Source organism: Gymnoscopelus microlampas, assembly GCF_963454915.1.
Source record: "Gymnoscopelus microlampas genome assembly, chromosome: 1".
Lineage (NCBI taxonomy): Eukaryota > Metazoa > Chordata > Actinopteri > Myctophiformes > Myctophidae > Gymnoscopelus > Gymnoscopelus microlampas.
The window spans coordinates 58,754,122-58,781,151 of NC_139962.1; the positions used below are offsets into that span (position 1 = coordinate 58,754,122).

At 41.9% G+C, this 27,030-nt stretch overlaps 2 protein-coding genes across 2 annotated transcripts in view; one reads left to right on the forward strand and one right to left on the reverse strand.

Annotated features, from left to right (window-relative positions):
* Positions 1 to 1,085: 1,085 nt before the first annotated feature.
* ddias (DNA damage-induced apoptosis suppressor) lies at positions 1,086 to 10,593 on the forward strand. Its single transcript, XM_084058386.1, has 6 exons — positions 1,086 to 1,387; positions 3,812 to 3,973; positions 4,241 to 4,349; positions 5,528 to 5,835; positions 7,168 to 9,514; positions 9,942 to 10,593. The coding sequence occupies exons 1-5, from the start codon at positions 1,269 to 1,271 to the stop codon at positions 9,008 to 9,010; spliced, it is 2,541 nt and encodes an 846-aa protein (XP_083914512.1). The 5' UTR covers positions 1,086 to 1,268; the 3' UTR covers positions 9,011 to 9,514; positions 9,942 to 10,593.
* A 2,525-nt stretch (positions 10,594 to 13,118) lies between these two features.
* The window catches only part of LOC311044289 (uncharacterized protein), a gene marked incomplete at its 5' end in the record, with an annotated part of 33,360 nt that continues 19,448 nt past the window's right edge, over positions 13,119 to 27,030 (reverse strand). Inside the window, 10 exons of the mRNA XM_084055764.1 lie at positions 13,119 to 16,002; positions 16,134 to 16,213; positions 17,153 to 17,219; positions 17,546 to 17,645; positions 17,801 to 17,902; positions 18,226 to 18,296; positions 20,008 to 20,081; positions 20,746 to 20,815; positions 21,586 to 21,700; positions 21,851 to 21,952. Of these exons, the coding sequence (XP_083911890.1) occupies positions 14,101 to 16,002; positions 16,134 to 16,213; positions 17,153 to 17,219; positions 17,546 to 17,645; positions 17,801 to 17,902; positions 18,226 to 18,296; positions 20,008 to 20,081; positions 20,746 to 20,815; positions 21,586 to 21,700; positions 21,851 to 21,952 (2,683 nt within the window). The 3' untranslated portion in view covers positions 13,119 to 14,100. The remainder of the gene's footprint in view (positions 16,003 to 16,133; positions 16,214 to 17,152; positions 17,220 to 17,545; positions 17,646 to 17,800; positions 17,903 to 18,225; positions 18,297 to 20,007; positions 20,082 to 20,745; positions 20,816 to 21,585; positions 21,701 to 21,850; positions 21,953 to 27,030) is intronic.

Below are 27,030 nucleotides of genomic sequence, written 5' to 3' on the forward strand. Positions count from 1 at the left end.
CACATCATAAGAGCGTGTGCTCTTATCACCTGGGTGCTCAAAACGAATTAAAAAAACGTTCATTAATATGAGAGGCTTCTATGCCAGGGACCAGGGGAGGCATGCGTTAATCCGACAGACCTTTTCTCCGACTATGTGGCATCCGCGGTGAAATATCTACTTCCTACCTATAGCACACAACAAACGGTTTTGTTGTGGCCCCTGACTTCAAGTCATTTTACAATTGTGCCCCCCTGCCTAAACTAGTTGAACATCCCTGAGGTAGGGGGTCCCTGCTCCATCTCCCCCTCAGTTTTGGGGTCCCTGGCCTGAAAACGTTGAAGACCCATAGCAGGTTGTGAAAACATCCACAAGAAGACATTCATTGCAAGCTGTTTTGAGTGCAAAGGAATATATCAGGAACTTTAGTGGTCCATTATTTAGCCAGTGATCATATCTAGTAATCCATAGTCTCTAGAAATCCATGATAAAAAGGCAAATCACGAAGGTTTCTCCGTTGCTCTGCTTTACTGTGCTGGTTAGGTATTTGTAAATAAACTGTTTACCCCCACCCACTGTGAAGAAATCATGGGGGCTGTGGAACTCAGGTTTAGCACATTTCTTCCAATGTCCTGACCTTTTCATATTGTATTTTGTGTTTTGGTGCTATGAGTATGATTAGGCTATCTGTTTTATTCTGTCACTCAGTTGTATCCTTAATGATTCATACCTATTTTCCACTTAATGTCAATGAATTGAACGGGGGACCCCCCTCCCCCCACCCTGACAAGCACTTGGAATAATAGGAGTTGAGGCATTACATTTAGTTTGACTCAGTTCCCACAGATAAATATTGTGAAAATCGCAGATCTACGCGCCCTCCCTCCCCCCAAAAATATCATGTGGGGGACCCGACCCACAGGTTGAGAACCACTTACCCAGCCGGTAGGAACGGTCCAACGGGCACACAGGAACACTTGTATCCCATCGAACCGACTTTAGGGGAACACCAGTATACGGCGGTTGTTTTGATTTGATTCCGTGGTTTAATCGTATGGGTTTAGTTTTATAACTATGTTTAACCCTATGGTTTAGCCGATATATCATAACTCTATGGGTTTAGCCATACAGCTAGGGGTTAGCTCGATACATTACGTTAGTTGAGTTGTTTAGTTACCTTTAAGTTGGTGTGTTGTTGTTTAACATGTTGTTGTTTATCTGTCTTCTTGGCAGCAGTGGAGTTGAGTCAGGGACAGAGTTTTAGTCATAAATGTGTTTTAAACATCTTAATGCCCGTCAGACGGGCTCTAGTGGAGTGTGTGGTGTTGTCTGTTCAGGAGGGCTGTGTGTTCTATCCCTGCTGTAAACAATGCTTCTCCAGGATAGACCTACGACACGACACAGCCAGGTAAACAAACAGTTACTTAAGTAAAAGTATCAATACTGCAATGTTAGCTGTAGGATACAACTCTCGTAGACGTATTTATGATTCTGACGTTTTCAATCTACGAGAGTTGTACGGTTCACCCCCCCCATGGACACAGTGACTTTCTGCACTATACCCCGTAGACACTCCAACCGTGTACAAATTCAAAATAAAGGTGCTTACCCCGCCGAAAATGTTAACTGTCTCTACGGGGTAGTAGTTTAATGTAATAATCCATATCTTTCAATAAAGAAGTGTTTTAATGCCGTCTGTGGCCGAACGCCATTTTTTCACCCTCGTTTACTTCCTGTTTACATTGAGTGTAATTCCGGGTTTCACCAGATACGCCCCGTAACTAGCGCCCATTGGGAACTTCCCACAGAATCGGCCACAGACGGCATTAAAACACTTCTTTATTGAAAGATATGGATTATTACATTAAACTACTACCCCGTAGAGACAGTTAATATTTGGGGCTTTGGTAGCTGTAGTTTACAACCCTCGTAGACGTATTTACGATTCTGACGTCTTCAATTGAAGACGTCAGAATCGTAAATACGTCACGAGGGTTGTAAACTACAGCTAGGGCTTTGGGGTAAGCACCTTTATTTTCATTTTTTACATGTTTGGAGTGTCTACGGGGTATAGTGCTGAAAGTCCCTGTGTCCATGGGGGGTGAACCCTACAACTCTCATAGATTGAAAACGTCAGAATCATAAATACGTCTACGAGGGTTGTATTCTACAGCTACTGCAATGTAGAAATACTCTGTTACAAGTAAAAGTCCAGAATTCAAAATGTATTCGAGTAAAAGTACAAAAGTATTGGCATCAAAATATACTTAAAGTATCCATTTCACAGGTTTCAAATGTATGAACATCTTTTGAAAATAGCAGACCCACAACTGTCGCTTTGTGAACTTTGTTGATCGGCTATTTTAAAATAGCCAAAGTTTAAGTAGGGCTGAAGTGGTTAATGTATGTTTTGTAATAATTCAAATCTGCAAAGTAACTAAAGTTTTCAAATAATTATAGTGGAGTAGAAGTAAAAGTACTGCAAATTGGGACATAAGACAGTAAAAAAAAAAAACTCAAAATTGTACTTAAGTACAGTGCTTGAGTAAATGTCTCACTCACTCTCTGTCCCTCTAATATAATCATCTGTAATATATCTCTCAATTTAAATTTCAAAATGCTTTATTATTGGCATGATAATATGTTTTACATTGCCAAAGCATACAAAACAAATCACAACATTACGTATACAGAGACAACAAGTGAATAACATCCGATACATCCTAACAATAAGTAAATATCAGACAATGATAACAGTGATATGCAGCAGTTGTGACTTTGTTTAGCCAGATGTTCTTGGCTCTTCCGTCCTCTGGCTGTCCCTCAGTTGACAACATGGCCACTGACTACAACCACAGACAGTCTGGGCCTGGGGGTACTATCCCCCAGAAACCTTTTGATAGAGTAGATTTAATGTCCTGTGTTCTGGTGAATTTGGGGAGTTTGATACTTTTATCAGGCTTTACTAGCATTGGATAATGATGGGTACATTTTTTTATTTCATCCATTAAAAAGGTAAAAGTAGGCCTTCAGACATTGATTTGATGACTGAAGCAATTAAAGATCCATCTTTAATAATAACCATTCATTACTTAATAATACTCTTTATGATTGCATGCATGCATGCTTGGATACATGGAGTGTATGTGTACACTGTATGTGTGAGTTTATAGTCACAGTCATAATATATACAGAACATAAAGCGACTGTACAACTGTAACATTCCCACACTCTCACTGATGATAAGAGATTTGTTTTTCCAGAAACAAAGTGGCATGGGAAGAGACAGACATACAGAGAGAGACACACACAGGGTGAGAGAGGGGGTGGGGGGCATGAGAGAACCATTCACACCTTCCAGCAGAAAAACAATGACATGCATACAGCCTTTGATTTGCATGTGAATTGTGAAACCCAACAAACGCAATTAACGTGAATGGCCCTGGCTGTATGTCAGTGGGGTGTGTATACTGAGTGGAGGGGCAGTCTTATGTTTACCTCTGATACGGGTTGCTGCGATGCAAAACCGCAGAATTACCCAAACTCCTGCAGAATCAAGGAGGGTTGGCAACCCTGCCCTAAACATGCAGTGTTGTTGTTAGTAGGGCTAAAAACACACAAGCACCCGGGAGGAAGTTGACTGAGAAAGGGGAGGAGCCAAACCGAGTTTCTGACTCGACACAAAAAAAGAGGTGGTGCCCCCAGAGGCAAAAACAAAGGGAAAAAAATAGATTTTTTTTGTTTTCCCAGATTGGTAGATAGTCAACCTCTTCTTCCTCAGTTTTCTCTGTCTGTCTGTCTACTCAATATGATCTATCTCTCTAATCTCTAGATGCAGATGTTCCAGGTGTGGCTCCAGCTGTCTGAGGCAGCAGGTTGACTACAGGTATCGTCTGTCAATGACCGTGGCTCGGGACAGGCGTATATTTGGAATGACGGTGTTTGGAGGCTGTCTGAATGCACTCTTTGGCATTCATGCCAGCGGTCTGCAGAGGTAAAGACTGAATGTGGAACTGGAATGCACCAATGGATATGTGAGAACTGGTGTCTGAAATAGTTTGACTCCAATAAGCCATTTGATAAGCACAATCAATAGTATCTCCCATTCTTATGACCCGCTTCAGGTCATCCACTAATACAGTAATGTTGTTATTATGTTTATATACCTTTATCCTATGTCTGCACTGAACTGAAATTTTCTCCATGTTTGCCTGTTATGTGAAAAAGTACCTGTTTGACTCCATTTATCTTTTATTTATAGATTAGTTGAGGACTCGGACAAGTCAGGTGAATCACCAGTAAGATCCGTGCTGTTGGTCAAGGCTGTTGAAGACTGTTTTATCGGCAGACATTTCATCTTTGGAATAAAGGTAAGACTGAAATATGGCATCCTGGTGACTTGATGGGACTATGGTGCGTTCTACAGTAGATAATATGCTCTGATACTTACGCTGATCAGCTATACCAAGGGTTCCCAAACCTTTCAGGCAGCGACCCCCCAAAATAATCATATATTTGAACTGGGGACCCCCACCCCGACAAGCACTTGGAATTGCAGGCATTACATTTAGTTTGACTCGGTTCCACAGATAAATGTTGTCCATTTTTGCCTCTTTTGAAGGTAATATTTGACAATTTGTCCATTTTTTTGGTATAGTTTGTTGGTTACTTTTGATGAGAAAACAATGTTGCAAATTAAGCTAATCATCTGGGGACCCCCCCCAAAATAATTTGGGGGTCCCGACCCCCAGTTTGGGAACCACTGAGCTATACCACCGGTTCTCAACGTTGGTCCTTGAATGGGTTCCAGGGGATCCCCAGCTACATGATTGATAGTCGGGAACCAAAATAAACGCTTACAGTCCTGTAACTCTGAGGGTGAACCCCTACAGGTCCATCCAGCAGTGAACCCTAGGGTCTATTTGCTTCCATTTGTATACCTTCAGATTTAAATGAACACAGAGGATTTTACTGTGTAGATTGGTGTTCCAGAAATAAAAGTCATTTCAAGGTAATCACCACAAATCAACACACTAATGATTTGTTTATTTTTTTGCCACACAAGCAATTCATGTTTAAAAAATAAAAAGCATAACAGCTTCACTGTTGCTATAATTTATGATGCAGAACAAAATGTGAAACTCTCTAAGGCTTATGTTAACCAATCAAAGGCATTTTATTCTCTGCATGAAAAAAAGCAGCGGAAATCTGTTGAGGGAAACCATTGTTCTAATTCACCTCTCGATTTTAGGACTACAAACTGGTAGCACTCTATTGTGGTTGATAGCAGGCTAAAACCCAGTAGGTATTGGTATTTCATAATTTTACAACATACAGTGGTAACGTGTCAGGAACCAAAACAAGACAACTTGATTTTCTGACCTGTTCTTCCAAACACTGCATCTCTGATGGTGAGAAATACATGACATACTAACTACATGAACCCAGCCTTGAAGAAGTTAGTTTGTATGTGCGTTGTGCGTCGTGCGTCATCTCTTCCCATGCTATTGTCAGGATCTTATTTTTCTCTCTCCCCTCTCCCCTGTAGTTAACGGATGCAGAAAACGGTCCGTTGTTTGGGAGGCCCACCCTGGGTGATTCCTCTGCCCAGTTCATTGCCAACCAGATCCTTCTCCCCAGAGGTACAGGGCCAGGAGGCTGCTCTGTGGTCAGTTACTACCAGGCCCTTCTTCAAAGGGCTACGGAGCATCCTCTCGGGACAACCACCGGACCCTTCATAGCTTCCAGACCCTCAGCAACAACAGCTCTACTGCCGGCTCCCCACCAGTCGCCATCCGCTAGCTTCAATAACACGACACTACCTGCCTCGTGTTTGCTTTCCACGTCAAGGCGAAGGTACATTTATTGTCCTTGTTAAAATTGTGTTTTATTTTTAACTACATGAACCCTAGTGTCCCTATTGTGTGGGGCAAAGAGATTTGGTGTAGAGGGGAAAAAAATTGGCAGACCAAGTATAGAGCCCTACGGAACCATGGTCAACTAAGTGTATAATAAGGGTTAAAGGGATAGTTCACCCCAAAAATGACTTTTTCTATCGATATGGATATTTTTTTTGTTTTTGTCTCATTCCTAAGCCAATAATTTGATGACCGGCAGCGGTTCCGGTAGGAGACACAAAGAGTCTTCTTTGTGTCTCCTACCGGAACCACTGCCTACTAGTCCACTGGTCATGAAATGATTGGCTTTGGAATGAGACCAAAACAAAAAAATCAAGTCTCCATGGGGTGACTGATCGATAGAAAAAAAGTAATGTTTTGGGTGAATTATCCCTTTTAAGTGATTGATGTGTTTTTCTGTTTGAGTTACCGGTAATTGCATTTTCTAATGTATTTGTATAGTCAGGGGTGCACATAACTGGTGCGCAGGTGCGCATGCGCACCCAAAATAAATAATGCGCACCACATCAGACGACGCGAGGCGCTTTTGCGTACCAACAGCTGGGACAGGAATTTCCAAGCTTTTATTTTTTAGCAAAACTAAAAAATAAAAGCCTGGAGATCGAGGCTAGGAATTTACTTCCTGAAGCCACACTCACACACTCTCGCTAAAGCACGCGTCGGCCCCATATACAGCCATTAGGCGCAGGGGAAGGGGACGCATGCTGCACGTGCTTGTGTGATTGTTGATTCGCGTCGCCTCGCATCGCCTCGCTGCGTGCACGCAGCCAGCAGCGGCTGTTAGAGGCACTCTTCACCGATGATGAACGCACCATACCGGTGCAAAATACGCCGTGAACGTCCAAATCTGGCGGATAAAAGCAGTGCAGCACAGGGCACCAACCTTGGGGGCTTCTCCTAACGGCGTGTGAAAAAAAAACGGCGAAAATCGCGGAATTTGGAAGCAGAGCGTCTGTCCGGGGCTTCAGTGCGGCTGCAGAGTTCATTTGCAGGGCTGGGCTGAAGCAGTGCTGCACCCCCCCCCCCCCGTTGACAATAGTGTCCGGTGGGCGCCGTGCTGCACCCCCCCCCCCCCCCCCCCTTGACAAAACGGGACCATTTATTTGGTGCGCACCAACTCACATCTCCAGGTGCTCTTCTGAGTACTAGACCTAAAAAGTTATGTGCACCCCTGTGTATAGTATGTTTTGTCTCTTTTTTAATTTGCTAATCCTTTTTTTTGCTAGTTTGCTGTACCGCTGCTGACCATTTACATACTTGATTCCCCTAGATCGCTAAACAGTCAGCACATTCTGAGCCCCACCCCACCCTGGCAACAGTCACTGGGACTGATCACTTCGTCGGCAGAGCAGGAGGACGGCTGCAGTACTCAGGCCAGTGCAGGTGAGCGTACCCACTACCAGACACACAACAACTCAAGAGCACTGCACCCTGCACCCGTTGGCAATAGAGGCCTCAGGGGTAAACATGACACCACTACAGATCCCGCAAGAGTGCCGTCATCGCCTTCACTGTCGGTCTATCTGAGCAGCTCCTCATGCGGAGCCTCTCCGGCTTCCTCTATCCGCGAGGGTGACGAAAACACCCCCGTCCTGCACGCTTGGCTTAGTCCCTCCCAGCCCGGTCCCAGCAGGACTGTACCACTCGGCTTTGGGACGAGGGAGGGTTCTTCTGACGGAGAGCAGCAAACCGAACAAGCCAATGCGTCTTTGTCAGATTCAGTGGCCTGGGAGGACATTTTCTCTGAGAGTCTAGGGCTGTTCTTATGCGAGGAGGATAATGGAGACGTAGATGATAGAATCTGTAAAACTGGGCCAAATTTGGTGTCTCTTTGTCAGGGAGTCGCCACTAGTGGAAACCCATTACCTGCAGACTCACAAGCTGTTGAAGCCGTCTCGGTTTGTCAAAGTAACGCTCGGTTGACGGGCACTCACCCACACAGGAGCATATTACTGGAGATCACCAATGCAGTGGACAGAAGCCATGGAGTTGACCCCGGGCCTAATCTTTCGCCCCAGACATACAGGAATCTCAGTTGGAATGAGAACGAGTCTCTGAAGGAAGAGGGGAGTCTGTCCGCATCTTTCAGCGGAGACGAAGAGCTGCCGTCGGTCAGGTCATGTGATCAGGATGGGGCGTACGACTGCTCTGCAGACCTTTTTAACAGCTCACTCGCACAGACGCCCAGAGCTCAAAGAAACACAGACTCACACTTTGACGAGGACTCACAAGCGCACACACAGGAAATGCCAGATTGTAAAACATCCCCAGACATGGTTCACTGTGACATTTCCTACGTAGCAGACACACAGGCTCAGAATAATGATGCCAGATCTACTATGGAGGATTGTGATCATTTCCAGTGTCTGGACTTTGTCCCACCCTCCCAGTCTACTCCTCTAGTGAAGAGAGCTGGTCATACTGGGTTACTTGTTCCTACACATGTGAACCATGCATCGGGTTTAATGAATTTGCAACCCAATAGAGTAGATTCTTACGGTTCACACATGTGCACACCGCTACGAACTACCACGACCCTTCGAAGGTTGAACAGTTTGAGAGCTCATCCGCACCAAACAAACTGTGCAAAACAAAGCCTGCCGTTCAGTGTTGAACCGAGGAAACGTAGCCTCAAGTCCAAGAGGTCCAAGAGCAGCTTTTTGAGGCTGGATCACAGGTCCAAGCGCAGTGTCATATTGGCCCAGAAAGGACCAGCTGAGAAAACAGGACCAAACCTCACATGTGACACAAGTGTTTGCGACGAGAGTGGATTATGTGACAATGATGACACGTGTAAAACTCGAGGGCCTGTGAAGTGCAGACCTAGAGAACTGACTGATAACTCGATGGGGGATTTTGAGAACACTCTGAGAGGGCAACGGACAGATAAACAAGTAAACTATATAGACATGACTACGACGCCATCAAAGACAGAGCTGGTTCACAGACGGATAGGGAATGGTGTCTGTAATCAGCCAGGTGAGAGGGCAGGGTCCAGTAGTCAAAACACATCAGGTGTAGAGGTCAATCTGGACGGGTCTGTCGGTCACTTAGCTGATGAAGAGAGTGGGGCCTATGATTTGTCCAGAGACCTGTTCACTGACTCATTCTAGCTGCATGTGTTTTTGCAACTTTTTAATTGAAGCCCTCTATTTTGTGTCTTGAATAATGAATTTCCCCATGGGAATCAAATGAAATCAATCAAAATCTAATCAGTTTGCACAGGAATGATATATTTGCACATATGAGTAATTTGCCTCGATTAGGTTGGAGCATTAGAATGAACACATTAGACAGGCTTAGTAGTAAAATAACATGTAGATGTTGTGATGGGCATAAATGTGGATAATGGTAAATACATAATTATCGCACTTGCTTGTATTATGTACACAGGAGGTAACAGTAGCAAAACACCAGTACCTCCTGCCGGGTGGTAGTGTTTGGCAGGGCTAGTGATTGGGATGAGAAGGGGTTAGTGATTATCTTTCCTGCTCGCTTCTTGGTCCAGACTGCCACCAATCACCCTGAACAGCTGCAGTCTACAGAAAAACAAATACTATCGCCTCAGAGACCCAAAAACAAACTGATTCTAAAAACACCCTGTAGGGTACGTTAAGGTGGATTTTTCTTTTTACAAATCTCTTTATTATTTTCTTCAGACAATAAGTACAAGGGCAACATGTCAGATAGTGAACAAAGAGGTCTGATTTTTCTTGACAAAACAACAACAATTAAACAAAACTCAACACAACAGTGCAAACAGTAAAATAGATACAATAATCAAAGTACTTGTTAAGTGTGAGACATACACAATAATAATAAAATAAACAGACAAACGGTAGACAAGACACTCATTCATACCAGGGAACAGGAAGGGGAGAGAAGAAGGGGGGGGGGTTGTTTCTCTGCACAGAACACTAATTTATGAGTTACTTTTCCATAGTAAGGACGTCAACGAGGTCCAGAAAGGTTATAAAATTTAGTTGAACATGTTCAAGAAGTCATTTAAGGGAGAACCAATTTAGTCTCGCCGTCAAAGTTAAGGTGGAATTAACTAAATAATTAAGGTGATTTTAAGATGGCATTGTAATTTCAATGAATTTATTACACATGACCAAATTCAGATGCTATCAATGAATTGGCAAGATTTGCTTGTTATTTATTATTTAGTGAAACAAATTTAAGGTTGTGATTTTTTATCTTTTATTATAATTTGATTACCACTACCAATGAAGAGTTGCATTGCAGCCCTTCCTACGCCCATGTTCTGTAGTTTTCCATTCAGAATTGTTTTGCAATGCACTCTTGCAAAATTGGAGAGCTGTGACATTGGATATGGTACACATTGGAAATGTACACTAGCAATGTGGAATGTTAATGATTGACTGATTCATTTGCTATATAACTTTATATATATTATGATTTTATCCAGCTGACAAATGTATAGTTTGTTTTGCTTTCCGAAACTGTAGTGAAAAAAAGCAAATCATGTTCAGTGCTCTGATAACCAAGTCTAACAGAACAAGTTAACCACTTATACCCTATATACCAGTGGTTCTCAAAGTGGGGTCTGGGGACCCCCAGGAGTCCTTGAGGAGGTTCCAGGGGGTCCCCAGCAAAATGTCTTAATACAGCATCACAATGATTTTAACCACTTCATCCATATTGTATACGTTGGATATTCAAAAATGGCAGATATACACGCAGCGTGTCACAAAAATATTATCTTGTATCTCTTCCCTTCTGGGGTAGCCTGACACACAACCTTTCCAGATTGAATGCATATCATTTTGGGGGTCTTTGATGTGAAAAAGTTTGAGAACCAGTACTACATACTTAGTTTACTGAGTCTCCCAGGGGTCTATACTACCGCCCCCCCCACTACACCGCCCCACAGACGGACACTAATTTCTGCGCCACAGAATAGGGACCCTACGGTTCATGTGGTCAATGACCTCCACTGATCAGCAACAACATCAGGGGCATATGTCAGGAAGAAGAGGCAATCATAGCTAAAATGTTACAATGAAAGCAGGTACCAACCAGCGGTGAGCAGACAGAACCATGGTTACGTATTCCACTGGTTCTCAAAGTGGGCTTTGGGGACACCCACGGGTCCTTGAGGGAGCCTGTTATTTCACCGGCTATAAGTTAACCCAACGAGAGACTGCTTTAGATCATAGGTTTCTCTCTCCCCTACTGACAGTATTGACAGTTGTACAATGCTGTACTAAATCTAATCTTAATGATTAAATCCTCCTCTTATGGGGAACCCTGGGACTAAATCTTGTCAAATGGGGGTCTGTGGCCTGATACGTATCAATTTGTGGGTCCAATATGTTTGAGAACCACTGACATGTTCCACACAGGAAGAGCAGACTGTATTATGATTTGAACAATGTAAATAATATGGCCAAATATGAACCATAATAATGCATCAGTCGTTGTTGCAAATAGTTTTGAAGTTGTTGTATTTGACAGATAATCATGAAAATGAGTGTACAGTACATTCAGTTTATAATAAAACATACCTTCACTGAGATGACTTAGTGAATCTTTGTCCACAAATGTTTTAAACCTTTTAAACATGTGTGCGTGTATGTATGTATGTATGTATGTGTATATGTATATATATATATATATATATATATATATATATATATATATATATATATATATATATTATAATTGTAGTCAATGGGCGGGTCTGATGGGGCTTAAAACCTTCCCCAATTTGTAGTCATACATCATAGTTATATTGTCTCTGTTGGGTGGAAACCTTGTATGTCCAAAACTGTTACTTTTCCGGATTCCAATCTACAAGCTCGAAACACGTAGCTTAGCGCCGCATTTCGAGCTTGACGGCAACGATAGGACTGATGTCACAGGCTGGTCTTTTGAAGTCCGAGATCCACATTTCAGTCATGTCATTCCATGATGATTATACTTTTTACATGATTATTCTATCATTATTAATAATATAGGCAGATACCCGTTTGGGAACGCATGCCCCTCGGTTAAGCAATACCCGTTGTACCCGTGCAGTACCCATTATCATAGTACCGGTCTGACGCCAGGACTATGACATCATATTCTCCATATCGAGCTTGTAGATCTGTTGCTTTTGCTATTTTTGAATTTGAATCCTGGACATAATGAGGTTTACACCTGACATAAACAATATACAGCAGTTACTGCAGTATATTGTCTAATATATGGCTGTATATTGCATATTGTCTAATAATGGCCTTGACAGGAGTCTCCAGACACAAAAGAACGGATGATACTGTATATTATACAGTATCATTGGTTCTTTCATGTCTGGAGACTCCTGTCAAGGCCAGGCTTCAGACACGCCGCCTCAGGAGTCTTGGCTCAGATCTGAACCCATTTAATTTACGTTAGACCAACGTCGACCCTATGCAGGGTTTGAACCCACGACAATCCACATGAAAGGCATGTGCTCTAACCGCTACACTAGGACGGCCCAGATAATGTATAGGATATTGTATTGGCATAAAAGGCATTATCTTGGAGAGGTCAGCCTATGCCCTCAGTACTGTGACATCGTATCGATGACTTCAGCGATCTCCATATATGTGCATAAAAGGGACAGACGTAGAGACAGATCTAGATATTTGTAGATTTGGGTTTCTGAACAACTGTTGAACTGCCCGACGTCCCAATCGGCACAACACACCCTTGGGTCCTTTGTGATACACATGCCAAGTTTGAAGTCAACTGGTCAGATGGTCCTTGAGTTAATGTGTGAGTAGTCTCGCGTGACCAGACTGTTGCCTCCCACAATTTTCAAATGCTTTCGGTCTCTGTTTCGTCTTTACAGTCGCGCAAATGTATCCTAATATAAATCAAAATAATCTAAGCATATATAGCGTGCTGCTTAGCGGAAATGGAAATCAAAAATACAATCTAAAGATATCTTCAAATATATTTTTGTGAAAGAAAATGACAAACAGATGCCAGCTTCCTTCGTCAGATTTCGGTAAGTGTAGTTCCAGACTCTATATAGCATTCAGAGATTGTGGAATAGTCGTCTGGCTGCACGAGACTAATGTGTGAGACAATCTGACACACTGTAGGAATTGCAAGAAAGAACGTACTGCAACTTCTCACTTTGGGCACGCAGAGCAATGTGTCCCATTTATTACACACACTGCACTCATACTGACAACACAACACACACCTATTGTCTAAAGTGTTAACATACTTGCTGTGCTCTTGTTCTGTCACTGTTTTAGTGATATGCAAGTTTCAAAATGTACAGGTATCAGCCATAAATGTTTCATATTAGTTTAGACCTTTGTAATCCATCAGATGTTCTGTACTGGATATTTATTTATTTGAAAATAATTCGAGGAAAAAGACCTTGAAAAACATGGACACTAACAAACACTATAAAATAAATAAACAAAAAAAATAGAAAAAGTGCTTCCCTCTTTGGTATCCAGATGGTTTGTCAGGTGAATGGGTTGGTTTCAGTTTCATGGGGACTGGATCAGATTATTCTTGATGCAAATTAAAACAGAAACCAGTTGCCCCCGTGCCTTTTTATACACATACCCAAACCCACAACATTGTCATCATCTGATCCAGACATTACATCATTACTGTAGCAGCTACAGCACGATGGTGTGGCGAAAACCACACACACACAGGGTGGCAGAGCGGGCGTCTATGAATCAGAAGGTCCCTGGTTTGATCCTTGGTTCCTCTAGGCTTTGGGTCGAAGTGTCCTTGAAAAAGACACTTCACTCGTCTTTAGATGAGCAGGGTGAAACGAGAGTTCTGATAAATAAAACTCACAAAACAAATTAAAAGTAGAGTCTGCTCTGATTTCATCAAAGCAAACATGAAAAATAAAAATTCCTCACTTCATGTTTTGAAGTTAATTTTTTTTAAAGGGCATTTCTAAAATTCGTAGAAATAACGTCACATGTTTAATCCCTGAAACAGCCCATGTGTGTCCATGCAGCCAATCGCCTTGTTGAAGTATCTTTGAGCAAGTCATTGCACCTGGCATTTCTCTCTTACTGTGTGAAGTTGCTCTGGATGTCTGTGTAATTAGAAAAAAATAACAGTTCATAATGATCCAACTTCAATGTGTCCAACTTATTTTCATCTTCAGAAAATTAAGAAGCAGGACTTTTCCTACAGACTGCTATTCAAGTTCATGAGTACAGTTTTACTTCCACTTGAGCTCTTCAGCGAGGCATGGATCGATATCACAGACAATCAATATCATTTTTAAACGTGCAGAAGGCCCTTTCATCCTCACTATATCGAAGACAAAACGTGCCTTGTCAATTGTCGTCTTCTGGCTGCCGGCCTCCTGCAGCTCTTCATCGGTTAACACCTCCTCCTCTAAAAGTTTGTCCATGACGCCTTTGAGATTGGCATCTGAAATGCTGTTGGTGAAGTTGATCCGCACAGAAAGCAGATTGTTTTCTGGTCTTGATAGTTTACGCGGTGCGCACTGAACTGTCCGAACTGGCTCTCGATTATGTTCTCTAATAGCAGGAGCTGGAAGGTCTACACAGCTTTCCCATGCACGGATGGAGGGTTCACTATCTTTTAGAAGCAGCTCAACACGCTTCAACCTTCTATTTAAAGTCACTTGAAATGTTGTCATGTAATTATGATAGGATGATTCATCAACTTCAAATGTGGTTGTACTTGGTTCAATTGTGATCAAATCATCTGGAGGGGAAGTGGAGAGTGAAATGTTTTTGTTTGGGATTAGTTTACAGGAAGGCTTTTCAATGAACTCTTCTGCATGGAGGCTCCTCCTTTTCCTCTTGTTAATCACTTCATCCAGCACAACGTTCTCAGGTAGCACCAATACATTCAGGATTGATCTGGGATCTTTATCATCAATCGGTGGTGTATAAAAGAGTAACATCAAAGCCTTGATAGGCTTGATAGGCTTGCGGAACAATGCTCTGATACATTTCATGATACCAGTTTGCGAAAACCCAGTTACATTTATGACAACATGAGTTTCTGTGATCTCACAGGGGTCGATAACCTCAATGCGCCCATCATCCATCACATGGAGAACAAACAAGGATTTTCCTCCACCCATGGAGAGGATCTCACAATGTGGAAAATGTAACTGACGCATAGTCGCCTGCGGGCATTTGATGTCAAACAGGGGTCCTGCAGGCCTCTTGCAAAGCTGGTATAGAAGCCTTGGGTTCCAAGGAACTGTCCTGTAAGTCACCTCTCCCACTGCCCCCATCTTAAACACCAGGCCGGTCACGCTGCATTTGAACAGTCCTGCTTGGGTGCAGTGGAACCAGTAGCTTTCATTGTTTTCTCCAATGATGTCAGGTGTAATCTTTTGTGTTGTGTCCAGTAGTATAACATCATTTAAACTGTGGGACCGCTTTGCTCTGAGACTTGCCTTGTTCTCTATATATGGAATTTGGCTCAGTGAGGGTAAGCTGCGAGAACGAGGCAGGGAGCTGGATTCTCCCATCCTCAAACTACTGAAGCATGTACTTAGAGCTTCATCATGGAGCTCCAGACAGGGATGTAGAGAGGACAGTGACTCTGTAACAGGATGATCCTCCATCTCACCAGAGGAATGTGGAGAGGACAGTGACTCTGTAACAGGGTGGTCCTCCATCTTACCAGAGGGATGTGGAGAGGACAGTGACTCTGTAACAGGGTGGTCCTCCATCTTACCAGAGGGATGTGGAGAGGACAGTGACTCTGTATCAGGGTGGTCCTCCATCTTACCAGAGGGATGTGGAGAGGACAGTGACTCTGTATCAGGGTGGTCCTCCATCTCACCAGAGGGATGTGGAGAGGACAGTGACTCTGTAACAGGATGGCCCTCCATCTCACCAGAGGGATGTGGAGAGGACAGTGACTCTGTATCAGGATGATCCTCCATCTCACCAGAGGGATGTGGAGAGGACAGTGACTCTGTAACAGGATGGCCCTCCATCTCACCAGAGGGATGTGGAGAGGACAGTGACTCTGTAACAGGATGGTCCATCTTCACCTCCCCCTGGGAGGCTGTGGAGCTCCCTGCCTGGACATGCGGGGAGCTGAGGTCTGTACTGCTGCTGACTGAACGCTACACACAGAAACATACCAGCATTTATGATTAGCCTATTGACAGGATTCATTGTTGCAGCAATAGCCTGTTAATGTTTTCTGAAAAAAGTCAGAACAGAATAAATATTAAAGTGCAAAAACTATAATAACCTTGGTGGTGCCAAGAGGAACAGGAAGCATTGAACTCGGACCCAAGAACCTCATCCCCATCTCACCTCCCAGATTCATCTCTGCAGAAGAACAGCAAACAAACCGAAATGAAGTCATATAAAAACAAATAAAATATGAACAGAATATGAATGGAATAAATCACTTAAATATAATCTGTAATTGTTCGTCATCAGTGTTGGGGTAACGACTTACAAAAGTAACTAGTTACTGTAATTTATTACTTAATAATTGCGGTAACGTGTAATATAATAGCATATAGATGTCAATGCTTTCTACCTGCCCATCTAACTCTCACCCCCGAGGTGGGCCACTGTATTGATACCATAAAGGTTTGAAATAAGATTTCAGAGCCCACATAATTTATTTTAATTAAATTGTAATATGTGCATATTATGTGCATCTTAGGCACAGCCATGTCGTCATGTCCATTATCTGACAAAATTACTCACTGGCCTGCCAGTGTTGCCAGGTCTGTTTATTATAAGCGACTTTGGGCTTGTTTCCCTGTAAAGTCGGAAATAGGGACGTTCCCAGCGTTTTCTTTTCACTGACGTGTACGCGACATTTTTTTAAACGGTTATTTGAATAATTGAAAATGAATGAATTCATTTATTTATTGAAATTGACACCCAGAACATAGCCAAAACTGAGCCCAATCTTATTTGAAAAATATATTAAGAGTATATGAAAGCCATTTAAAATGTTTATACTATTGGAATCTTACACACCTGCTCCCAAATAATTACATCATTGCAGTCATATCAATTAGGCTGTCACTCTAGCGCAGGTCAGAGCCGGTCTGAACAAAGCTGCCCTTAAAGTTTAAACCATAACATGACATATAGAATGGATCTTCAGACAAACAATTGTGAGTTAAAACGTAGGCCGCATAGGCTCGCGGTTGGAAACTTGTCGTTCCCATGGATACACAGATCCTTACGTCTACTCACAGGAAACTTTGTGTGTCTGTGTGTGTTAGTCAGAGGCTAGAAACCTACTCCCACAGATATACAACTTCTGCCCCAGCACAGCGACGTTATCTCCCAGCAGGTCATAGTATTCATCCTGGCGGTGACACAGTTGCAGAGAATCAACAATCACAATCCATCCATACATCTGCACCAAACATGCTGGCTAAGAGCATAAAGACATCTAGGTGAAAACATTGAGTTATAGTTATAGAGCACATCTACTGGTGACTGGAAGTATTTATTTATATATATTTATTATTAAGGGGCCAAGGCCCTAGGGCCTTTGGACCCTTATTGCATTTCTACACTTTCGTCTTCCGGCACTTTTTGCAGTTCTGGCTTCGCTTTTTACGAAACTCAGCAATATGGTAGAGGATTATTATTATTATTTTCATCAGGGAGAGAATATTAGGTTCTTACCATGCTGTTAGCTGACTCATATATGTACCTCTCTATGTTCCGGATGCGTTTCACTAGAGCCCATTCTGCTGGGTGTGAGGGGCGCTTGAGGTACTTTATGCTACATTACATAGAGAAAGAAAGAGACAAAGTCAGGCACAAGATTCAACTCAACCAATTATGTCTCATCATTCAATAAGTGATACTTGTTCAGCTGGTCTGGGGTCAAGTAGATGGTGAGCAAACATTTTTGGTTTCTGTGTGGTGAACACTCACAACCAGACGACATTGAAATCACGGTACTCTTGTGTGATGTCTTCATGCCAAGACTTCCTCCATTCTTCTGCAGAGAGAGGGAGGGCTGTGACGGAGTCCCAGCTGAGACCAAAATAATGATAGAAAAGACAAAGACACATAGAAGAGTAGGGAGGAACAGTGAATTATAGATATTGTATTATGCCATAATATTCCATGATATATCTGTAACTGTACAGGTGGAAAGATGAGCTAACAGCCATGCATTGTTATGATATACGTAATTATGTTAAAGAGTTTGTTCTGATGAGGACTAAGTGAACAGAATGGACATACAAATATTTCAATTATGCTGATTGATTTTCCAAAAGGTGTCAAAAATAAGGTTACAAAATTGTTTAAAAAAATGAAATAAAAAAAAAACTTGTGTAGGAGGATTCACACACTTTTTCTCGTAAGGTCCAGGTTCATCACTGAAGTCAGGAGGTCTTCTTGCAGATGCAGATGCTTGATGACGCTAGTGAATATATGTGAAAATGATTGATGGACAGCAGGAAAGAAATACTGTTCTACATTAGGATCCAACTCCAATCACAATACAATGAATCAAATATCAATCTGGGTTAAAAGCCAAGGAATAAAAAATAGTTTTAAGATTTTAAAAACAGGTAGTGTGAGAGCCAGCCTGACATGACAAGGTAGCTGGTTGCACAGTTTGGGAGCTAATGATTTGGATGGAACATATAACTTAAGAAGATCAGAGATATTAACTGCGCTAATCCATTTATAGATTTAAAAACGAACAATAAAATCTTAATATGGATCCTAAAACGCACTGTGAGCCAATGGAGGGAGGCCAGAATGGGGGGGGGGGGGTGATGTGTTCTCGTGTCCTGTCCAAGTGCTTGTTAAAAGGTGCACGGCAGCATTTTGGACTAGCTGCAGAGACGAGAGAGGGAGGCTTGGGTGATGCCGGCATAGAGGCCATTGCAGTAGTCGAGGCGAGTTGTAATAAAAGCATGCATCACCCTTTCAAAGTAAGGAAAAGACAAGAAGGACTTAACCTTAGATAAAAGACAGCCTATTGATCCATAGATGTTTGAATGAACGTAGCTGATTTTGTGTAGAGGGATTGGTAAACTAACCAAACCTAAAGTTAACTGATGTTTTCCCAGGTTTGGAATAGAAAACTAAAGTTTTTTGTTCCAGTTAGGACCATATATACATTTGCCAAAGTAAGACAGTTGTTATGAATATTTTTGGATATTTTAATACAATTGCCAAGTAATTGTGTATGACCTTAAACAGAATATATGGCAAATGTATACTGTTACTGCTCAACATAATGAACTTGAAATATAGCAAATAAGATGTGTTTTTGGTAAAAAAAAATAAAAAAATAAGTTACATAGCTCTGTATTGTGATAGTAATCATTGCTATAGAGTGTTTGTTCAGTAACAGTGTTAAATAGCTCTATATTGTGATAGTAATCATTGATATAACAGGAGTCTCTCCCTCTCTTTAGTAAACAGAAAGTTCATTTTCAGGTCAGAAAGCAAATTTCATCAAATTAGGAGAGAGAACTCATACAGGATAAACAAGTGAAATTGGAAGTGATGAGAGAAAAAAGCAAACATCTGGAAAAATAGAAAGTGATAAATGGATTCTTTCTCCTAATTGAACAAAATTGGCAACATCATGTGGGACAGACCAGTTGTGCACGTGCAGTCACGCACACAAGCATTTACCCGAAAGCATAAGTGCTGTTACTACTGGACATGTGCTTTCTACTTTGTTTTGGGATGTTTTGTTAAGCCATGAAAACGAAATACATTAATTTCCATTCCATGCTTATTTTAGCTAATGATGACAATATCAGTATGCTAAACCTGAGCCCCTGACATCAGGGCTTTGTACCTACTGTTTATGAATGGCTCAGACATGATGAAATTCATTCCATGCCATGCATATATGATGTCAGTTTCAGGTCAATAATATCAAATAATCCCCATTATGCAAGATTAAAGACTGTAACATGTTGAATAACATACAGTACAGTATGTATAACCCGTTCAATCCGGGCAAGCATCTGTCATTTTTGATTTTAGCTATATATATTGCAACATAGTTTTTACAGAAAACTGTTAGGATTTAGAAGGCATTTTTAGAATCGGCCTCACTCAGGTCTAAATAAAACAAAAACGAAAATAAGCTAATCTCCAATAACCTGTGCACCAGAATGAAGGTGACCATCTCTCCATCTCTCCATGTACTCCGTCACCAGCTGAATATATTTAGGGTCTACAGAAGAACAACAAACAAACATTCATTAAATGAGTATAGAAGACATGGAGTCTGCTCCGTTATTGTATGACTTAGTACGACTTCACCCATTTTCAACCTTATCTTCATATAATTGGTCCTCACTAATGCTCATTATGATATGGTACCATTTTGTCTGCTCACACTGTGTCTCAGTGGAGGGCTATAGACAGTTCAGAACCCTGCCTACATGTGACATCATCGTTAGGCAGGTTTTATTTTTTCAAATAAGATTTCAAATGTTTTATTTTATTTTGTGTATGCGAGAACAATGGCTTACAGCATGCTAACTCTCCAGAAATAGAGAGCCTGCAGTTTCTATTAGCCTGGATTTCCCATCGATGATGTCACTGGTAGGTGGGTTTCTGAACTGTCCACAGCCCTAATCTGAGACACAGTGAATAGATGAAAATGGTACAATATTAGAATGACTCTGTGTGTGTGTGTGTGTGTGTGTGTGTGTGTGTGTGTGTGTGTGTGTGTGTGTGTGTGTGTGTGTGTGTGTGTGTGTGTGTGTGTGTGTGTGCGTGCGTGCGTGCGTGCGTGCGTGCGTGCGTGCGTGCGTGCGTGCGTGCGTGCGTGCGTGAGAGAGAGAGAGAGAGAGTGTGACAGAGAGAGATTGAGTCAGTGGCTAGAACCTTACCAATCGGACAGTCAATCCTCATCTCCAGCTCTGTCAGTATGCTCTCATCCAGCATGTTGCCGTATTCCTCCTGGAGGTCACACAGCGACAGAGAAGAGAGTCAAGCAAGAGAAAGCTGTTAAGAGACCATTTATTAAGCTGGACATACACTGCACGATTTTAGAAATCACTCAGACTATACGAGTAAATCGTTCACAATGTAAAGCCAAAGGTCACAATGTGCTCACACATCAAGCCTGACTTGAGTGCTCACACTGAACGTCCCTGTCAGCCCTGCTGTTCGTTCTTGGCTGTTGACAATTGTCAATGAAGATTCATTTGAAAGCTCTGAGGCCGGAGCTTTCAAATGAAATCAACACGAAAACTAGAAAAAGTGCTCCACGGAGCACAGGTCTGTTTGGAATTCGCCAATCAGGCTGGAATGTGAAAAATCAGACTGATCGGACAAATCCGTCTTGATCACTTGACTAAAGAGATATGTACTGATTTGCGTGATGTTTGGACAACATTTATGGGATTAATACAATATAAATGTTTTGCAAAAATCGGCCTCCTGGTGGCGCTATAATAGGGCAATGTTGAAAGGGTGGCATTTGTTCCTCAACGTAATGCGAATGTGCTCTTGCGCACTCCTGCAAACTTTAAATGTCAATCGGTCAATCGGTCCTCCCAATCGCCTGTACCCTGAAACGACTCCTGATGGTGCGCAAATTCGCTCCGACAAAAATTACGAGGCTCACAAATTGAGCCAGAATCAAGCCAATGTTCCTACAATGTAAGCCCAGCTTTAGTCATTAGATCATGTTTATAAATGTTATGGAGATAATTTTAGGTTCTTACCCAGCTGCCAGCTGACTCATATACGTCCCTCTCTATGTTCTGAGCACGAGTCACCCTTTCCCTCTCGTTCAACTGGTACCCATGTAACTCTGAGGCCGTGTGGACGTGAAATATGCTGCTCATCCAGAAAGCAGAGAATGAAAATGACAAAGTCAGACATAAAATTCAATGCTTCATCATAAGGGACAATTGTTCAGGGCCTGGGGTCAAGAAGATGGTGAGCACACATTGCATTAGTTCTGGTTTCTGTGTGGTGAACACTCACAGTTTGTCAACAACATGGTCACGGAGGTCCTGGGGGAAATTTTCATGCCAAGACTTCTTCCTGTCTGCTGCAGAGGGAAGGGTGTCTGTGACGGAGTCCCTGCTGAGAGAAAGAGAATGATAGAAAAGACTAATTACAATTTAGCCATTTAGCAGACATTCTTATTCCAGAGTGATTTATAGTAAGCAAGGTAAACACGAGGTAATGCATCAAATGCATAGAAATAGTAATCTAGGATCATAGGTAAACCAAGAACCTATACTCAGTCTAAACAGTATAATATCCAAAAATGTACAATATTTACATTGAAACTATACAAACTACGGGATACCAGGTCAACAAATGACCTGACATCTGTCTACATAACATGCTATCTAAATGTCATTTTAAATGACCTTTGCATAAGCCTGCAAGGTCATCAAGGCTAGGTCAAGTGCTACGGGCTAAGGTGGAGTCTGAAGAGGTCTTCAGATTACAGCAGAAGATTGGGAGTGAGTCTGCAGTTCTAACTGCAATGGGGAGTTTGTTCCACAGTTTGGGAGCCAGAAGGGAGAAGAGTCATAAAAAGAGGAGGGAGAAATAATGATAACACATTATTATGATATTATTTTTTGACATACAGTATCTGTAACTGTACAGGTGGAAAGATGACGTAACAGACATTTTTTTTTGCTAGCCTGTGATATTGTAGACTAGACCAAATATAAGGGCCCTCCCAAAGGATGTCTAGCCAGGAGATATCACTTGATCATTAAGAATTGTTGAATCCTGGCTTCAATGTGTATTGGTTCATAAACATGAGGTCTAAAGTGAATGGATGATTGTGGATGTAGTCCAGTCTACTCATCCAGGGAGGGAACATCAATGTAATATAATGTTACCTCATTACACACATAGAGCCTCATTCATAAAGCTCTTCATCAATGTCATACTATATTTTAATGTAAAATGTATCAGATGATGAATCCCACCTGCGTAAATCAAAAGCATGTTGCCGCCGTTTAGACTACATCACGACAAGCAAGTTAAAAGGTATACATAATTACGAGTGTCTGACTGACTATACACACAGCACAGGCTACCTAGATCTGAATGCATTTGCAGTCACGTGTGGACGGCAGCAATTCAGGAGTCCTGAGTTGGTGTTGGCTAGACCGCATCATTTAAAATTGCATGACATTGACTCGATTCTTGACAATGGTGTGTTCTTTTTGTTCCATTTCTATGACAGCTGAGTGCTGACGTCACTGACCAGTAACCAGTAATTGGGCTTCCCCACCTCTGATCAAAGTACAGACTAAATGTACTTTTAGTACTTTTAGTATTTTACCTATGGTGTAGGTAAAATATGTATATATATTTTTTTCATTAATTTTAACCTTTATTTATTCTCGAAAAGACATTGATGTTGCCCTCATTTGCAGTGTCGTCGAGATACAGTACAATACAGAATCCTTAGGATGGTTGCAAAATAGATTATTTTAATGGTTTATTGTATGTACACAACTATTAATCACATTAAACAATTTTAAACAAAGAAACGTCAGAAACAATACTATAGTATTGCCTGTAATCAGGGCCGGATCCTGAGTAAAACAAATTTGTCATATTAAATGGGAAATGTCATTGTCAGCCATGCAGCGATGGGGAAGAAAGGGAACATGGAAAGTCACTTTAGGACAAATCATTTGCAAAGACCTTATATCTTACATGAAGTTGGATCATACGGAGCCCTGGTATGGAGTGGCTATTGACAGAAATAAAAGTTATAATACTTTTACTAGATTGTTTGCACACTTTACTAGTAAAAAGAGCACAATGTAGTTGTGTTTTTGTCAATGGCCACTCCAGGGCTCTATACTAGGGCCCTGTATGATCAAGTGCTGTCTGCAATATTTAAGGTTTCGAGAGCCTATCAGGCTTCGAAGCCTTATTACATCTCTACACTTTCATTATTATTAAGGTTTCGAGGCCAATAGGCTCGAAGCCTTATTACATCTGTAAGAGTTCATTATTCTTCCGCCGGTTTTGCCAGTTCTGGCCTAACCGCGTGGTCACTTTTTATGAAATTCGGCAATATGGTAGAGGGCTATGCCAAACAGCGAAAACCCGAAACTCACAAACATTGGCCAAAGGGTGGCGCTGTAGCACTCAATTGAAATATGCCAACTTTGAACAGGTACAACTCATGCCCTGTTTGACCCACAGCCATGAAACTTCGATGCACACATGCGTCTCCTCATGCCTAACAACTTTCACACTCTGACTTTTGACCTCTGACCTTTAGATCTCCCACCATTTCGAATTCTATGAAAAGCAGTAAAAAAGACTCTTCCTTCGTACAGATTGAGCAATCTGTACGAAACTGTATACACATGAACTTTGGACCAATGCCGACAGACGTGAGCAAGCGGATTTTCCATAAGTGAAAACGTTAAGCTTTTATAAGCCAATGAAAATTGCAGTTTTATGACAATTATTCATCTGCCCCTAAAACATACATGCAGACTCGCATTTGTTTGACACTTTGCAATATTGTAGAAGGTCATTCCAAGTATCACTGAAATCAATCTTACTCCAATTGGTCAAAGGGGGGCGCTATAGCAATTTTTTGAAAATGCAAACTTTAAACAGGCAAAAGTCATGCCTCGTTTGGCCGACAGCCGTTAAACCTGCTTACATATGTGCCTTGACTCATGAGGAACACATGTATCACTTTGAACAGTAAGCTCTGCCCTTAGATTGTCTGCAATTTTGAGCAGTTTGAAAAACATTTAAATCCAGGATTTCTGAGCAATTTGCGTGAAAGTGTGTCATGTGTGTGAACTCCCTTTTCACTAGTTCAGGTGTGTAGGTTCAATAGCTTGATAGCTTAATCATCTGCCTTGAAACCACAGTGTTGCTGGTTCGAATCCCACCTCAGGTAGACTTCATTATAATTGCATTGCACACAACATGACTGTATCAATGAGGAACATATCTATCACTTTGACCAGTAAGCTCCGCCCTTAGATTGTCTGCAATTTTGAGCAGTTTGAAAAACATTTAAATCCAGCATTTCTGAGCAATTTGCGTGAAAGTGTGTCATGTGTGTGAACTCCCTTTTCATCACTTCGGGTCTGTTGGCCCAATGGCTTAATCATCTGCCTTGATACCACAGGGTCGCCGGTTCAAATTTCACCTCATGCAGACCTCAACTCAATTGCATTGCACACAACATGACTGTATCAATGAATAAACATGCAATTGTTAAATGAAACGCTTATTGAGAGTAGTTGTTTTCAATGTATGATGTACTTCATTCCCTCTTTTGTTTTGTTTTGTTTTGTTGGATTCGCCCTTCTCACTGACCAAGGCTGTGGATTGAATAGCTTGATCAATACAGTGTTAGTCTCATGTGCCAAAGGTCCACGGTTCAAACCCCACTCGTCACAGTTTACATTTAAATTGCATTATACAAAACATGACCCTGTTAATTCAGACATGTGCAATTTTTAAACAATACCATGAATTGCTTTTGAGAGTAGTTGTTTTTTATGTATGACATACTTTCTTGTGAAAATAGCTGATCTACAATCTCACACCTTTTTAGATAGCAACGCGTTGTGAGCTTGTAGATCGACTATTTTCACTAGTTTCCATTCCGAAATGTATTGAGCAGTTTGAAAAACATTGAAACCAAGGATTTCTGAGCAATTTGCGTGAAACTGTGTCAAATAAATGTTTGAGGCCCTTTTTCACAGGTTCAGGTGTGTTGGTTCAATAGCTTGATCGCTTAATCATCCGCCTTGAAACCACAGGGTCGCCGGTTCGAATCCCACCTCATGTAGACTTATAATTGCGTTGCACACAACATGACTGTATCAATAAATGCATGTGCAATTGTTAAAAATAACGAGAAATGTATACTTGAAAGTAGTTATTTTTAATGCATGACGTACTTCATTCGCCCTTTTGTTTTGTTTTGTTAGATTCTCCTTTCTCACTGTCTGATCCTGTGGATTCAATAGCTCCACCAGTAGAGTGTGAGCCTCATGTGCCGAAGGTCCCTGGTTCAAATCCCACTGATTACAGTTTACATTTAAATTGCATTGTACAAAACATGACCCTGTTAATTCAGACATGTGCAACTTTTAAACAATAACATGAAATGCTTTTTTGAGATTAGTTGTTTTTTTATGTACAACATACTTTCTTGTGAAAATAGCCAATCTACAATCTCACAACTTTTCAGATAGCAACACATTGTCAGCTTGTAGATCAACTATTTTCACTACTTTCCATTCCAAGAACACAAAACAAAACTTTATTGCTAAATATTTGTCAACCAGTAATCTAGAGTAGTTAGCAAAACAGAGGCTTGGTTCATAACGGACTGAAAAACCTATAGATATCAACAGACACCATCAGGGAGGCTATATTTCTAGTTCAATAGGAAGAGAGGCAGCCTGTGAATCCATAGGTCGCTGGTTTGATCCCTGTCCCCAACAATGCATTGAGGTGATCATTATTTGGAATTCTTACTTTGTTACAAACATACTCCTGGTAGCCTGTCTGTCTGTCTGTCTGTCTGCCTCTCTCTCACTCTGTCACTGTCTGTCTGCCAATCTGCCACTCTGTCACTGTCTGCCAGTCTGCCACTCTGTCACTGTCTGTCTGTCTGTCTGCCAGTCTGCCAGTCTGCCACTCTGTCACTGTCTGTCTGTCTGCCAGTCTGCCACTCTGTCACTGTCTGTCTGTCTGCCAGTCTGCCACTCTGTCACTGTCTGTCTGTCTGTCTGTCTGCCAGTCTGCCACTCTGTCACTGTCTGTCTGTCTGCCAGTCTGCCACTCTGTCACTCTGTCACAGTCTGTCTGTCTGCCAGTCTGCCACTCTGTCACTGTCTGTCTGTCTGCCAGTCTGCCAGTCTGCCACTCTGTCACTGTCTGTCTGTCTGCCAGTCTGCCAGTCTGCCACTCTGTCACAGTCTGTCTGTCTGCCAGTCTGCCAGTCTGCCACTCTGTCACTGTCAGTCTGTCTGTCTGCCAGTCTGCCACAGTCTGTCTGTCTGCCAGTCTGCCAGTCTGCCACTCTGTCACAGTCTGCCAGTCTGCCAGTCTGCCACTCTGTCACAGTCTGTCTGTCTGTCTGTCTGTCTGCCACTCTGTCACAGTCTGCCAGTCTGCCACTCTGTCACAGT

Excerpts from the sequence above, each read along its gene's own strand:
- ddias (XM_084058386.1), top strand. The coding sequence starts at position 1,269 with ATGCCCGTCAGACGGGCTCTAGTGGAGTGTGTGGTGTTGTCTGTTCAG. Across the intron at positions 1,388-3,811 it reads CTACGACACGACACAGCCAG|ATGCAGATGTTCCAGGTGTG; the intron begins GTAAACAAACAG and ends TCTAATCTCTAG. Across the intron at positions 5,836-7,167 it reads CTTTCCACGTCAAGGCGAAG|ATCGCTAAACAGTCAGCACA; the intron begins GTACATTTATTG and ends TGATTCCCCTAG.